Source organism: Ixodes scapularis, unplaced genomic scaffold (assembly GCF_016920785.2).
Source record: "Ixodes scapularis isolate PalLabHiFi unplaced genomic scaffold, ASM1692078v2 PGA_scaffold8__174_contigs__length_109621045, whole genome shotgun sequence".
Classification (NCBI taxonomy): domain Eukaryota; kingdom Metazoa; phylum Arthropoda; class Arachnida; order Ixodida; family Ixodidae; genus Ixodes; species Ixodes scapularis.
In genome coordinates, this window is record NW_024609883.1 from 57,368,906 (window position 1) to 57,385,407 (window position 16,502).

Here is a 16,502-nt window from a genome sequence, read left to right on the forward strand (position 1 = left end):
TTTTTTTATCACATTTACTCATCGATTTGGAGATGGTCAAATCGCTTTGTCCAACGAAATATTTTGATAGCGTCTCTCGAACACCTCGATCTAGGGGACTTTACGATCAGCATTTTGAGATGGCTCATAAGTTTGGATCGTAAAGCCCCCTATCGATTTTTGATCTCTGCTTCGCCCCGACATTTTCTTTTCGATATTATTTTGGTCGCCTTGCTCGAAGCGATGATATCATAATTTTCTTGAGTCGACCACCATACTTCGAATAACAGGCACTTATTGTGACGAACATGGCTCCTTTTGTAGGATGCTCTGGCATTATATACGCATGCATGTTCTTTTAAAGTTCTTCACATGATTTTTAGTTGACGTCACGTTCACAACGACTTTTTCATGGGACGCATAAAACTGTCAATTTCGTTAACGTATGCATTGTGGTGTATAAAATAAATATAGTTCTGACACTTCTCCAATGTGCTCAACAAAAGTACTTTAGTGAGATTACTGAGTATATACATATTTGCTTATTCAGAAATAGAAAAATATTTATCGTACTTTATACAATTCGGTAATAAAGCATCTGCAGTAAAAAAAAACCCCAATCACTTGCAAAACATTTTCGAGCAAAATTTAAACAAACTATCCAATAAGTTAAAAAAAGTTTAAAAGTGAGGAATGAAATAACCTTCCCACCTAGCTCTGTTCTTAACTTTTTACACAAAAAATGAAAAAAAAAACAGCAGCTAACTTTTTCCAACCTATTTTAGCAGCTCTCCCAAAATATAATGTCTCCCACATTATGTGGAAAGTTCTGGCATTGATGCGAGTTCCGAGGCAATAGTATATCAGGCGTATGTGTTTCAATAAGGAAGCAGGCGCACCTACGTAAGACGACTATGTGTGGTATAAGTGAAAATGCATGTATCACCAGATAATTTTAAAAAATCCGATAACAATCCAATACTCTGCCGACGCCTTTGCGCAGGCTTTGTATTGTTGTCGGGTACAGTTATGAAATGTGTCGCAACAATATACTGCGACACATTTAGCTTTCGTATATCTGTAACAAGTCGTAGATAATTATTTCGCATATCCGGTACTTTGTCAGAAGTTCACAAGGTAATCGATTACATAAATACGCTTTCAAACCTACCCTTTAAATCGAGACGGCAAAACAATGGCAGCGTTTAAACCATAATATGGTCCCTGATGAAAAAAGTGAACTGGCTAAGAATCATGTTTTAGCATTGGGGGCGTACTCCCTCTGAGTGTTGCTTAGGCAGAAGTGTCTGGGAGCATCGCAGTTAGAGCGGGCGTTGCTGTCACATTAAATTGTACATCGGCGAAGACGAGGATAAGTGGACTTGAATTGTTAAGGGACAATTTTTCAAATCATGCTTGTTTAAATCGTTTCGAATGACGGATGTAATCAACAAAAGCTTTCTTTTTCTAATGAAAAACGTTTCTTTCACCGAAAAGACACATAATGTAATAATTTCAGTGCTTTAATTTTGAATGTTTTAAATTAGCTTGTATAAATAACAAGGAAATTGTGTAGAGTTTTGGACTTTTTTATTTAAGTATTAGCCTGTAATTTTAATGAAAATAGGCTTCGATTATTGTCAAAAAGCTTTAATATCGTTGCGACTTCTAGTTTATTTTTCTGACCCATAGAAACTGCGAAGGAAAGCGAAACGCTAAAAAGACATAAAAAATATTAAACTGATAAAATAATTTGTTAGCTGCAATCTGCAACTCCAAAGACTCTTCACATCAAATGCCCCATAACAGTGGTTCGCAGAAAAACTCACGCATGCCAAGTATAGAAGAAATCAGCTTACCTTGTTAAATTTACATATTTTACTCTGAAGCAGTGTTGCACAAAACGCCTTATATGTAGCACTGGCACTACAAAGTGGACACCAGGTGTTTGTAACAGAAAACATATCCCTCTATACTCGGTTCAAGCGGAAAGGTCTCGCCCTTGGCTGAAGTAGTTTCAAAAACCCACGCTTCGAGGAAGATCGAGCGATGAAGTGCTGTTCAATTGTGTGTTTCCCAGTCCCAATATTGACCAAGTTCGGAACGTGGCTTTTAAAATTTAGTACAGTATGAGGAGCAGCGAAGTCGAGGTTGGATTAAAAATATTCACCGCGACATTGGGAGCGGAACACTTCAGAGAAGCACTCTTGGGCTTGGGAAGTTAATGAAGAAGGCAAATAAATATACTAGCCCAGCAAACGTTTCCAATTAAGGAAGACAAACTTTGAAGCTCAGTCGTGTTGCTGTTTTAAGCTAATTTGGCCCCTTGCCTTGTTTTGAAGAAAAAGTAGTAAAAATGTGCCCTTAACAAGAATAGGTACAGATTCGTACATGTATTATGTTTTCACTAATAATAATTTAACTTAACATGAAGCCTGCGTAGGTAATCTTCTGTTGTTAAATCAAGGGCGCAAAATAGATTACAAAAAACAAAAACACTAAAGATGTAAAAAATATGAATATACCCTGCCATTTCAAGTAAAAGCTAACAGAAGTCTTACCCCCGAATTCATAGATGTAACTTAACTTGAAGCCGCGCCTCGACTTGCTGAAGACCGCCTCAAGACCCGCCTTGACTTGAACGCGCTCAAGTTGGCTTTTTCATTTCATAGACCCACCGGCGCACTTCCTTCGTCAAGTCCGGTTGAAGTCACGGCCAGTCGCGGGACTCCACCTCTGGGAGCGAGAGTATCGTGCTCTTTTACACTTAAAATTTGTTGTATATTTGGAAAACAAATTATTTAGTAAAGCTTTTTTTGTTACACTTGTTTAGCACTCAGAAATTGCCAAATCCATTATCATAAATGTTTTAAAAACAAAAGTTGCACGCGCATTTTAGAGAAAACGATGTTTTCATCTGGCAACGTCCGCACCGCGCGAGCGCAGGTGGGACTCGCGAGCGTGCTTCAAGCCGATCGCCGTCGTCGCTCTCATCTTTTCTGTTTGAGATTTCCCCAACCTCTCAATGGCAACTAACAAAAAATCCGCGCCGCGCTTTACTCTCGATGAGAAGCATATTCTAATTGGGCTTGTGCAGAAGCATAAAACTGTATTAGAATGTAAAAAAACCGACATTTCGTCAGCAACTCTGAAGGCGGAAACGTGGGAGCGAATCAGCACTGAGTATAACTGCATGCCTGGCGTCAATCCACGGGACTCTAAACAGCTAAAAAAATGTTGGGGAAATCTCAAACAGAAGTGGAAAGAAGAAGAATCAGAACAGAAGAGAAAGATTCACAAGACAGGTGAGTAACCGAGTTACTTTCAGCAATCGAAGCACTTCAACGAGTGCGATTCGCGGCTGCCTTTTCGCCAGCTTGTGTCATTTCGTATTGTCAGAGCTTCCCCATCAATATTTATGTTGAGAAGTTAGATCAACGAGTATGGCAAGACCGTAACATACGCACAGTGTGACGAGCGCAGTTGAGTTTTTGATTGTCTTCATAGCTATGTCTGCTCAGTTTTATCTTAATCGTTTACAAATAACACGTTGTGGAGTGTGTGGGGAACGATTGTTTTGTCTGTGCAGTGGCATAACTTTATTTTCGTGACGATTCAGTCGTTGTCTTTAGGTTTTTACATAACAAGTAAACATGCTAGTATTCCCTTACCTTGTCTTTGTATGGAATTAGGTGCGCGTTATCCGTGATTTTATCCAGTGCCTTGACATATATAAAACTGCCATTAGGAGGGGGATGCCCCCCTGCCCCCGTGAGTGCCATCTCGCTGCTTGTCGGGGCATTGGCGGGGCACATGGCCGCTCGCCTCCCCAACGAGGACGACTGCGATGGGGCATCCTACCTGCCCCCTGTCCAGAGCGAGCCGGTGGTGCGGCTGCTTCAGCCAATGATCGACGGCGAGGAAGAGCATTACGACTACATGGGTACAGTGTTACATGCATAATGCGTCTGTGCAAGTTGCAACACATTGGTACAGATTTGTGACCGTCAGACTTGTATCTTCACGTGCGACTTACGTGCAAGTTGTGTGCGGTGCATTCTGGGTGCATCACCATCTTTGGGTCCCTGACAGCAGACAGTCGCGGCCGCGCGGACATGAACATGAACGATAAGATTTCCACAAAACCTCGCCCGTCGCTGCTGGTTATCGTAACATGCGTCGGTTGCATTTGGTTTTGACAGACCGAGCGACAGCGGTGTTGTGTCGCATCTTTTGGAATCAACAAGAAAAGAGCCGTATGAGAGCGGAAGGGGAGTTTGATTCTTTTTGCCCAAACTGTGGCAACCAAAGGGTGCCAAAAAGAAACTTGTGAGTGGAGATTTGTTACAGTGCCGTTTTTCCGCTGCTCCTGAGATAAGCTCACATTCGAGTTTCTTGAACATGTTTCTTTGTTGCTATTGAAATTTCACAACTAAGCCTAAGGTATGAACCACATATTGCCGCACGCAGGGCTGAGAAAGCAACGCTCAGTCACGGACCTCTAGAAAGTTATTGTTTATTCTTGTTCTAGACGTAACTTCTATCATTTATTCCTGCTTTTGTTCTCCCTTGGACAGCGCCCGGCTTGCATAAGCGATTACTCTCTCTGCTCCTTCTTGTCGCTGAACGAGTACCGCACCGAGGCCAGTATTGCTGGCGTCCATATGGATTTCTGTCTCCGCCGACTGATCAAAATGCCCGAGGATAGGGGGTGACTGGAGCTTTCGCTTGAGTTTGCCGAACGCTGAATCGGCGTCCACACTCAAACTCTGTCTCCGGGCTGGAAGTGGACGTCGCGGCGACGAAGATTGTACCGGCGAGCGTCGACACTATGTTGATCGTGGATTCGAAGGCGGGCTAGTTGGCGGGCCTCTTCGGCTCTCTGACTGACCGCATGGGCATCGTCGCATCCGGCATCCACTGGCTCATGGGGCAGCATCGCGTCCAGCATGGTCGCCACTTTTCTGTCATGCACCAGCTCGAATGGTGTAAGCCCGGTTGTTTCTTGAACTGCAGTATTGTAGGCGAACGTGACGTAGGGTAATACCTCGTCCCACGTCCTGTGTTCTACGTCGACGTACATGGAGATCATGTCGGCGATCGTCTTGTTGAGGTGCTCCGTTAGCCCGTTGGTCTGCGGATGGTATGCGGTGGTCCGGCGATGGCTGGTGTGGCTGAGCCGAAGGATCTCTTGCGTGAGCTTAGCCAAGAACGATGACCCTCGGTCCGTGACCGAGCGTTGCTTTCTCAGCCCTGCGCGCGGCAGTATGAGCAATTCTTCCAGGCAAAGCGACCAAACTGGACCCCCTGTCACTCGTTTCATCGAGACCACATGCAAGCGACGCACGTCACGATGAGCTGCAGCGACGGGCGGCTGCCGAAGTTTTGTGCAAATCTTGCTGTTCATGTCCGACGAAAGCAAATGGGGCCCACACTTACTCGAGATGAAGTGCCTTGAGCACACTCGGTACTTGTCGGCGTTTACGTCGAGGTATTTCCGGTTGACGCGTGCAAGCCATTTGCGGTGCCTTCTTACAGAGAGCGACCAGACTTTCTCGCACTCGAGTCTTCAAACTCTCGAAGTCTTGAAGAAATGGGAGTCCCCAAGCTTGCTCTCTTCTTTTTTCTTCTTCAACTGCAACTTGCTTCGGCAGTCGATCATTACGAACAACACCATACTGGCGCTGAAAATTCTGGTGTCAACAAAACCAGAGAAAAGTGAGTTTTCATAGGTTATTTACGCTGTCCTGCAACGTTCTCCGCAACCCGCTATGAGATCTGGGACTCTGCAGGCAAGGCTAGCGCCGCTCAGGTGCAGTTCTGGCGTCCTTGTTTCGGAGAGCGGAGGTGGGAAAATGGTTTACGAAAACTCTCTAAAGATTCGTGGTGTAGTGCGGCTGATCCTGGTGTGGCCACGCGACTGTCTGCTGTCAGGGAATCCAAAGATGGTGATATACCCAGAATGCACCGCACACAACTTGCACGTAAGCCGCAAGTGAATAGTCTCTATACTTATAAAGCTATGCACTTTCAAAATACACTTGAGCTGCAGACAAAGTCACGCTAGGAGAGGGCCATGGCATCTTTCCTAGTGTAATGTTACATAATAGCTTGACCAAATAGACTGCTTCCATAAAACCATGCACGCAACACTGCATGTTTTGGTTTAAATTCCTGTATTCACTAAGTCGGACATATATAAAGTGTGGACCATGTGAAGCCTGGTTCAGAGTTGCGTTCAAAGCGACTGGAATGACAGAACAGAGACTCACTGAGACAATTGTTTGCCACACTTCCAGTGTGACAACCAGTACAATTAATAACATTATCAAGCCATCACAGGTTCTGGTTGCCTCATCTCTGTCATTAGAGTAACTTTTGTTACTTTGCATGCAAGTGACTTGAACAATGAACAATAAGCAGAAAAATTAACACCAGAATAGAGACATGCAGTGGAGTGAAATATGGCTGATTGCCGTAATCAACAATTGAGCTCACTACATAATTTCTGGTATGTAAATTGTATGCAACGTGCTGCATATAATTCCTCAACCAGATATCTGCTCACCCTTTTTATTTCAGATGCCCACAATCGACCTACAAGCCCAAGCCCCCTCAGCGAGCCGGAGGTCACATCAGCAGCTTGCACAAGCGCCAGTGTTGTAGACACGGGAGCAGCTCAAAGCAATGGGCACTCTCGAGCTCATGCTATCCAGCCGCAGCAGCCGCCGCCGCTAGGTACAGCATTGATGGAACTGACGCCTCAAGCCACGCCGCCACTAGGCTACCCAAAGGCAGGATGGCGGTCCTAGAGAATAGCTTAGCCAAAGAAAATGAGGTGAGAGAAACCTTACTGCGAGAGGAGCACGCACTCCGCCTCCGTCTCATGAAGGAAGACCACGATGACAAACTGCAGAAAAGGGCAACGGAGCACAGCTTGGAAATGGAAATAAAGCGAGCCAAAAAATAACTCGTACTTCTGAAGCTCGAGCAGCTCAAGCAAGCTGAAAAATAAAGAGGGTGCTCAAATTTAACCTGGAAGTTTAAAAGGTGGTTTGATTTCTTTCATAGAACTTGCAAGAGGAAAGCTAGGGCTATATCACATGACTCGCTCAGATGAAGGTAACATCAAATATACGTGAAAGGATCACCCCAGAATTTCACACCATCATTGCTTAAAGGGGCCCTGCAAGGACTTTTTACTGCTTTTTAATTTGCACCGAACCTGAGCGCACTGAACATAGTAACTTAGTGAAACCTTTCTTTTCGCGAAATTCGCTTTATTTTAAAAGTTATAGGCAATTTAGAATTACAAAAACAAGCAAAAAATAACCTCCTTCATGACGTCGTAGGTCCTGGCTTGAGTGGCCGTGAACTAGAGGAGGAATAGTGAGCTCATCGAGCGCTCACGGCCGCCGCACTCCGTGTCGACGGCGCCAGGGGGCGCCACTAAAGCATGTTCTGGATAGGCTGTATGCAGCGGGCAGCCAAAGCGGCTTTCATTGCGTTTGCTGCGCTATTAAACACTAATACCCTTGTTACACGGGCACACTTAACTGCAGTTACGCTGAGCCACAGATAGCGCACAATACTTGCGGACAACATTCTGCGTTAATGCAGTCAAAGCTATGGGCGAACGTGCGCTTGAGCATCTTGAGCATTTATCGAAGCAGGGCGCGCGCGCTCTTCACTTCTTCTGAAATAGCTGTCAGAGAGTATAGTGCAGTATCTGTGGTGCCGCGCAACAGCAGTTAAGCTGAGTTAACCGCGGTTAAGTGTGCCCGTGTAACAGGGGTATAATTCTGCATGACATTTCATTGGCCACAAACGACAGCAAACACGGGGTAAAGATCAGTTCAGAATGGGAGCCCACTTCGCGCTGCCGTACCGCGAAACGGCCAAACCGCAAGACAAAGCCTCTCGCGGAAGGCCTTCGGAACGCTCGGAGCCGGTCGGATCCTCCTGTCCATACGACTGCAGCGCCACCGCGTATATCCGGGATTTTTCCGTGTCGGCGCCTTATCCCACTACTCTTTTCTAGTATGCGCCGCCTTTTCCACCGCTTGGCGGTGGGTATGTTGACGGGTCATTTCTTGTTTCCGTACTTTATAAACTGCATTTCTTTCTTTTTTTCATCTATAATAGTGAACAAAAACTACTTTTATAAATAACTGAAACGGTTCGCACCACTTATATTTTGTATTTTGACCAAAAAGAAGTTTTTAGTGGCTCTGACCAGTAGTAAGCCCAGGACCAAAGACGTCACATTTTGCGCGCTTTCGGTACCGTGGGTCGCCCTCGTCGTTGGAGGAGGTTTCCGTGTCGTCCGGTCAAAATATGGCGCACTGATATTTAACTACTCCTTCCGTGCCCGCTGGCTTGCCCGAACCCCAAGAGACGTTGAAACCGCATAAAAGGTAGATGCTTAAATATGATTGCAAGGCCCCTTTAAAGGGGCACTAAGGAGGATTCTGTGATCGTCTGTTCTTGGTCATAACTGATTCTATCGGCCCTAAAGCATTGTAAAAATCCAAAAATTACAATCACGCAACACTGATTTCTTTATTAAAAACACAATGAAGGGTCGGGACACAGCCCTTTCCGAGCGGATCTTTCCGCTCGGGCAAGGCTAACACCAGCAGCGGTGTGAGTGCGGCGATGATGGGCGCTCGTCGGCCAATTGCAAACCCCCTCTCCAGGAGAGGCGGCTTATTGGCCGGCGAGTGCCCATCGTCACTGTGCTTGCACTGCTGATGGGGCATGCCCCGCCTTTCCCGAGCAGAAAAATACGCTCAGTAAGAGGTGTGTCCTGTCCTTCCATCACGTTTTTAATAAGGAAATTGGCATCACGTGATTGTAATTTTTGGAATTTTAGGATGCTTAGGGCCCGTGGAATCCATTAGGACCAAGAACAGACGATCGCAGGATCCCCTTTAGTGCCTCTTCAAGTCTTGAGCTTGCACGTGCAACAGAAACACTACTGAAGCCAGTACCCATGACAGGAGCAAGATGTCAGTCAATCCTTGGATGATCTAAAGAGGACTGAATTCACTCAGAAAGAGTTCTCATACATACCCATGCCTTCTAGAACACTCGAAGGTAAATATATTCCCAGCGTTACTTAAGGCCGGGGCTATGTCGCAGTGCACAGCGATTCGTCTAAGATTTTCCATACTGCCAAATGAGGAAGCGCCCGCCTCGGTTTTCTATGTGTTTATTTCTATTGTTGCCTTCACCTGAACGGTCATTTCAAAGAATTCAGATTTATCTTATAGGACCACTGCATTCCTCGACGTCAGAAAATCACTGGGTCGTCGTGGCAATTGATCATATGGCCAGCCACGTCGAGAGATCCGCACTGCCAGCTGCCACTGCTCCGGAGGTTTCAGATTTTTGACTCGGCATTATTATGCCATAGAGCTCCACAACAATTGATGAGCCACTGTGGTGTCCTAATTTGATCAACACGTGTACAAGAACTTCTGCAGGCCTGTAATGTTGTTTACCGCACCATCACAGCTTCGGCCCAGTAAGCAAAAGGCCTAATTGAGCGGCTCAACCAAACGCACGTCGACATGTTTTCAACGTACATAAACTCAAACCAGACAAACTTTGAGAAAGTTGTCCTATTTATAACATTACCCTACAACACAAGCGTTCTAACCATAACCAAAATTTCTTTATATTTTTTCTGTTTTGGAAGAGAAGTTTTGTGCTCCCTAGTACAGTCTTACCGTACTGGTTCGACTTTTTTAGAGCACCAGTCAGTCTCAAATGTAGCATCACACGCTGAGGAATGTGTTACATAACGCACAGTCTACAATGTTGACAACACATAAATTTTCTGTGTGGAGAGTAAAATTGGAGCGTCATGTCAGGATGCTCAAAACGGCATGCTCTGGCAAGGTGCTGTTTGAGCCCTAGCCAGAGTGCGCTGTTTAGCAGGGATGTGGGTAATCACATATAACTTGCTCATAGATGAAATAGATACATTTTAATTTTTATTGCAGTGCTCCTTCAATGGATACATATGTTTTGCGGCACAGTGGCACCAACACAGCTCAGTCTGATGTTGTTGCTTTGCTGCAGCAATGATGGAGCTGGAACTTATGCAAGCTGTGGCAGGAATGTAGGTAGGTAGCCGTGGTGGTTGGCAGCGATTGTGACCAGGCCACCCAAAGGCCAAATGGTTAATGGTGTCCCTAGAAAAGTCGCCAGGGGAAGAAGGTTGGCTCTCTCAGGGCAGGAGCATGCCCTCCATCTCTGCCTGCTGCAGTGGCACCATGACAACAGCCTGCAGAAATGAGCGAAGGCAATCAAAATTGAACACGCTGTGAACTTCCCCACTGTGTATTGCAAGGCCACTTGTCTTGTCGTACACAAAGTTGAGGCCGAAGTTTGCAAAGCACTTTAGTTAGAACTCTCATTCCTTCGAGATGGGCAACCTTTGTAAAACGTGGCGAAGTTCATCGAAGAGCATTTAGAGTGCGTTGATGATGTAGCAAGTTTGTCCCTGCATCCCTGCGCAACACTAGAGCAATGTTTTGTAGATTTTCCCTAGGCGAGCTGTTCAATGCTCCAAATCACTCCGAAATAATTGCACACAGCAGCATAATCTACAGCGAATCGCATTTCCAAGAAATGCCTTCACATTACATGCGTCTGTCGTAGCAATGGCGCTGCTTATCACATGGTGCACGTGCAGATGCTTCACGTCACTCAAAGCTGGCTTATGCGCATGCCCAGTGCCTCCACTTGTGTGTGGACTAGTTTTTAAATAATGAGCTTTTTCTATAGGACAGTTTCATAAAATGCTATTTTATATATTTACAAGCCCTCAGCAACCTTACCGCCAAACATCTTCCCTCATTTTACCAATTTATTTGCATGAAAGAGATTCTTTATTGAAGCATGTTTTAGGTTTTCCAGACTCCAGAGGCACGGTACATGGCTCCGCTAATGGCACGATTGGATTCGTATTGCGGCTGTCACTTTCTTCCTCGTTCTGAAAGAGCAAAGATGAAGAGGAAAAGAACATGCCTATTTTAGCTCGCAAATTTGTGGGAATCGGGCATTCGACTAATGTTTTTGGATATTGGAGTGTTTAGCCGGTATGGGTTAGGATAGCCACCTGCTTGAACAAAGTCAAACACCTTTTTGGCGTACCTCTAATAAGTGAAGTTTTTCTCAATGATGATCTCTCGAGTCTGGATGCCCGTCAGGGTGTCCTCCACGGCATCAACGGGGGGCAGGTTTACCGGTCGCCTGGCCCTCCTCCTGTTGTTGCGGACCCTGCGCCTGACTGGTGGAGGTGGAGGCGGTGGAGGCTGCGGCTCCCTCCTCAGGCATGCCAGGTTGTGCAGGGCAGCACAGGCCGTCACAATGCTGGCAGAGCGACCAGGCTTATGCTGGAGCCGCATATCCAAGCAAGGGAAGCGCCGCTTCCAAACTCCAAACGCCCTCTCGACAGTGTTTCGTGTTTTTATGTGGGCCTTGTTGTACCTGGTTGAATGAGAAAGTATAAATAAGTTTAGGTGATGTACATCTTCAACTTTACTTGCAATGTGCAGTTAGAAGGTTCACCCTATAAACAAGCATGCAAGTCGTTGGAGGCCTGCAACTTCTTTCTGCAGATAAACATTGTCGTTTCATCTCCCGCCCGAGAGAACTGGTGAGAGCTGAATGTGGTGTTCAACCGGAGAGTGAGATTAATGACAAGGAATGCTTTATAAGAATAATTGAAAATGAGCAGATTGGTGAATAGATATGAATACACGAAAGGATAAAACATCGAGTTCGGGGACGGAAACAGGACTTCTTTTATTATAGTGGCCATGTTTATGCGAATGCGATACTAGTGCATTGAATCGAGCTAGCGAATCAAATTGGTCCATGTAGATGCCCCGATTTGCTAGCCAGGCACATCGAATCGGAACTGATCTGCTTGGTGGGAGTGGATTGAGTGCTTGCGCGAGGAATCATGGGTATGTTTCATTGCATGCGAAGAGCAGTGATGTGATTGGTCGCAGTCATTTTGGAGTAGCTATTGGAGCAGCGAAAACTTCATTTTGGAGATGGAAAAAGAGCTTTTGGAGCATAACTGCACTCTTCATTTTCATTTATATCACTGCAAATGCGAGGAGGAGAGACGTCAAATATTAGGAGGAGAACAAACACTAGCTGTTTAGTTGCGTGTGGAGGCACCAGACACGGTAACAAGAAGACGACTGATGAAGGACAGTGCAAACTGTCGTGAATGATTATTTTATGTACAAAATCCCACTGAAGAAATGTTAAAATACAATCATTTCGAGCACCTAGCCCACCAGAACAGACCACGAGACTTATTGCAAAACTTCTGAGTACTGTTAGTGCTTGGTACAAAATCAAATCAAATAGTATGTTATTTGAGGCGATTATCGAAAGTCCTGACAACCCCCGCACGAGCCTACCCTAACAATCCAACTCGGTACCAAAGCCTGCAGCTGTTATACTTTCAGTAATATTTAAGTGAACTTAAGTTCTGGTGCAATGTTGGCGCAAATTCCTCACATTTTGGTCAAATGTAGCAGGGTAAGCACTTTGGCACAGTTTGGTGCAAATGGCGCAGCAATGAAATCACTGCAAGAGTGGACGTAGATGACCAACATGGCGGCAGTCGCAACAGCAGCTGGCGAGAATGGCCCCATCGTTTTCAGCTTCTAGGAAACAGACGTTTCTTTGGCTGATGGGAGAAATAAATGTAAGTTCACTATGCTGACAACGCAACCAGGTGCACTTCTAGCAGTTGTAGGGGGAGCTCGTATTGTAAAGCCGGGACCTCGCCGCTTATACGCCATATATCAAACTACCTGCAAACAGATTTGAATTAAAGTCACCACGACATTCGTGCTTCTATGCTGGATGGAAACCAATGCAAGCAGTAGGTTGGTACACAGCATAGGGAGCACAGGTATCACGGTGACATGTGCTGGAAGGGTGTTTGAAGACTGCTTATACATCACAAACAAAGTCCGCATGATGAACAGTTTTCTATGCGACAGTTAGCGAAACAAAACCAAGTTGCTGAAACCAGAGACACCAAGCACAGCAGCCGCTAGCAGCACTCTACGCCATTTTCGCTGCTTCAAAAAGCCAGGAGCTTTGAAATGACGTTAATTCAGGCCTGGCTTTTCTTTCCCACATCCTTGTACTAGAAGTGCACATGGGCGTACCAACCGGGGGGGGGGGCAAGGCATGTGTTTTGCCCCCTCTGAAACAGCCGCCACTGGGCAGGGCAAACACTGGCTGGCAGCGCCCAAGGGATACCGAGGACACCACCCCCGGTCCTGGGGGGGGGGGGGGGGGGGGGGGGTCTGGTTTGCCTTCCCATTTAAAAACAAGTTGGTACGCCATTGGAAGTGCACTAAAAGCACCACCGCCTCGGAGTGACGTACAAGACCTCAGTTGGGGCATATAAATTGTAACACTGCTTAAACGGAAGTTCCACAAAACACTGTTTCCTTCCAGTACGGTTAGTTTTCACAAATAAAAACCATTTGCTAGTGCGCTCTTGTCTGTCTACTTCCTCGTACTTGTGTAGTTTTCTTTTGGTGCTTTTTTCGGTGTTCCTTCCATTGTGTAGTTTTCAAACACGTAGGTGAATTGGTGAACCTCCTCCACGCTTTGTTCTATACGCCTCGCAAGTAGGCTGATTTTCGTCTTCTGCGCATGAAAAAGGAAGTAGCGATGACGTCAGAACGCCGAGCCCTGATTGGCTGATCGCGACCCTCTATCTGAGCGTCGTCTGCTCCTTGCAACGTCATCTGCTCTCAACGTCGTCTGCGTCTGTCTTACCTTTCCTGCGACTTTCGGAAGTCGAGCGAGCTCGACTTCGCCTTTCAGAGAGGGCAGACGAAATAACTCGAGCAGTACGTTGTTTTTTGTCTGACAACTAGCAGACGCGCATCATGCAAGGAGGGAAGTCAAAGGACTCAACTGGCGAGGTGTCCCGAGGCGCCGAGGTTTGTTTGCTAAGAACCGAGAGTGAGGGTGGTTAGTGTCTGCAAGTTCCCTCCCAAACACTTTTTCCCTCCTTTCGTGTGCAGCGAGACCCCTCATTCTTTAACGGCGTCGGCGGTTTGGCGCAGTTAACGTCGTCTGCTTTACATCTGCTAGTCAAAGCGATGGCTGCTTCACCTTTCCTGCGTCTGTCGGAGATTCAAAGCTTTTTCACCGGCGAGAGTCAGCGTTGCCTCGGGAAACAAGGAGATAACAATTAAGAGGAAGAAATTGACCTCTTAATCTAAAATTGAGGTCAGCGATCAAAGTATAACACGGGAAGGGTTCACAAGGGTCGCGCGGGCATATTCCATTCAGCACGCCAGCCGGTCGTGGGCAGACGGTCGCCGAGTCGCGGAGTGCCTGCTAGGCCTAACTGCCGAACTCTCTTGGTCGCGTTCGGTGGAATCGTGGCCATTGGAGCTTTTCCCGGGTGTTTGTGGATCCAGCGTTCTTGTTCGTCGTGGTCTGTTTCAAGTACTTTTTACTTTTTTCTTGCTGCTTGAAGTCGGGACGCGTGAGAAGCGCTTCTAGGATTTGATCATAGGAAGTGCTTGTGCAGACCAGACCAAGTGCTGAAGCACTTCTAGGATTTACTTGCCTGCCCCGTGGTGTGTCTGCTCTAACGGGCTGTGCAAGGGGAGTCATTAGAAAGCGGAAGCATGCATAGCCCATGTCTCCCAGCAGATGCCCGGGCAGTCGGTGCTCCTCGTACATGACCCGCAGCCTCGAATTGTCAAAGATGCGGCTGTCGTGGACAGACCCGGGCCAGCTTGCCACGACATCAAAAAACTGAAGCTGCGGACCGGTGACAGCCTGCAAGTAGATTGAATAATACATAGAATCTGGTGGCGTCTCTCTGGTTGACATTTTGAGAATTCTTGACAAATATATTCGATCTGGAATAAATGTGTGCCAGCTACTGAGTGCAGACACCTTCATGGTTCCATGCTCTAGTTTTATTAAAATGGAGAGCGCACATCGCAAACAATTTGCAAACTAGAGATTCTATTCTAGCAGAAGCTGCAAATTCCTCATCATGGTACAGCCAATCAACTGAGCTATTTGCAGCTTGATAAATACCTGGGTGTACAGTACATTTTCGGACTTGGCGCTTGTGAACATGCACGCATCATTCGAATATACGATCGCACAATCGTGCCAAGAACGCGCGAACACGTTTTCGTGGATAGCACATTCGCTCGGTTTTGATAAACTGGGAACCCACCTGGACATTGATGGAGAACACTCCTTTGCGGTTGCGGTATACTTCCGCGTCGTCACCGCCGGGGCTGTTAATTCGCACGTGTGTACAGTCAATGCAGCCCGTAACGCCGGGGAATCCGGCGATCTCGAGGAATTCGCGCATCACAGTGTTTAATTGGGAAGCGTCCGGAAAATGCACGAGTTCTTTGAACAGATGCCGTGCGATCAGGCGCGTCACGACTCCGACCGTGCGGCAGACTGTCGGCTGGGACACGTTGACGAGGTCCCCCGTGACAATCTGAAACGCCCCGGCACCGTAGAACCGCGGGGTCACCAGGAGTTGCAGCATTGGGGGCAGCGGCAGACCCCTGTTGTCAGCGCTCGCTTGAAGAGGTAGCGTGGGCTCCCGCGCGGTTCCCTTCGTGAAGCGGTACCGCGCGAGGAACTGCCCGTCGTTGTACCTCTCCATTGGGTTTTCGCGGTCTCGAACCGATGGCCGCGGGACTCTCGGTAACGCGTACACGTTGCCGAAGATGAGGTCAGAGGCGCGGGAGGCAAACTCGAACGCCGCGATTCTCCGAGCGACGTCGGAAGCCGACATCTTGGAAAACTCGCCCAAGTCACGTTCAAGACAGGTACAACGCTGTCTTGAAATTTTGAAGATTTGGATCAAGTCAAGATCGCTTCAAGTTTGCGTTTCAAGTCAAGGAGGATTTATGAAACGCGATGGCGTCTTTTCAAGACGGCTTCAAGTCAAGTTCGAGTCAAGTTACATCTATGAATTCGGGGGTTAGTGTCCGCTGTAATTCTCAAGGAAGTATCTCTTAAAACTCTTCAAAGCAAAGAGAAACAATCTCTGAGTTAGCAATCGCAGTAATTTTAGCGACCAGCGGTGGAAAAAAGCCTATTTATGATTAGCCTTCGAATTGCTAGCGGGCACCTTTAAGAAAGACACTTTATTGTGTGTGCATTTCGACCACATGGCAAAAAAAAAATTAAAACTAGTTTATAAAGTACAGAATGTATATCTACGACCCCAAAATAACAAAAAAAATATTATCACATAGCGCTAATAATCAACTTTATTATTTAAACAAAGGGGAGATGCCATCCTACTCACCTTTTCCTCCTTGCCTAGTTTACTTCTTGTAATAACCTTGAAAGGAAAACTTATAATTTTAAACTATCATACTATAAATTAAAGCGCTTTCACAACCCTGCCTTTGATATGCATGGCAAGTTTTGATACTGTGTATAAAACCCCCCTAATCATTGAG

The 16,502-nt window shown here is 46.3% G+C and overlaps 1 protein-coding gene across 1 annotated transcript; it reads right to left on the bottom strand.

The window, feature by feature from the left end:
• Positions 1–10,895: 10,895 nt before the first annotated feature.
• On the bottom strand, positions 10,896–15,530 carry LOC115320013 (putative nuclease HARBI1). Its single transcript, XM_040211950.2, has 4 exons — positions 15,248–15,530; positions 14,621–14,835; positions 11,146–11,481; positions 10,896–10,984 (listed from the first exon to the last, which is right to left on the bottom strand). Exons 1-3 carry the CDS (start codon positions 15,386–15,388, stop codon positions 11,148–11,150), a joined length of 690 nt encoding a protein of 229 aa, XP_040067884.2. The 5' UTR covers positions 15,389–15,530; the 3' UTR covers positions 10,896–10,984; positions 11,146–11,147.
• Between the last annotated feature and the right edge of the window lie 972 nt (positions 15,531–16,502).

Excerpts from the sequence above, each read along its gene's own strand:
- LOC115320013 (XM_040211950.2), bottom strand. The coding sequence starts at position 15,388 with ATGCGCGAATTCCTCGAGATCGCCGGATTCCCCGGCGTTACGGGCTGC. Across the intron at positions 14,836-15,247 it reads TGTTCTCCATCAATGTCCAG|GCTGTCACCGGTCCGCAGCT; the intron begins GTGGGTTCCCAG and ends ATCTACTTGCAG. Across the intron at positions 11,482-14,620 it reads GCAGACACACCACGGGGCAG|GTACAACAAGGCCCACATAA; the intron begins GCAAGTAAATCC and ends TCATTCAACCAG.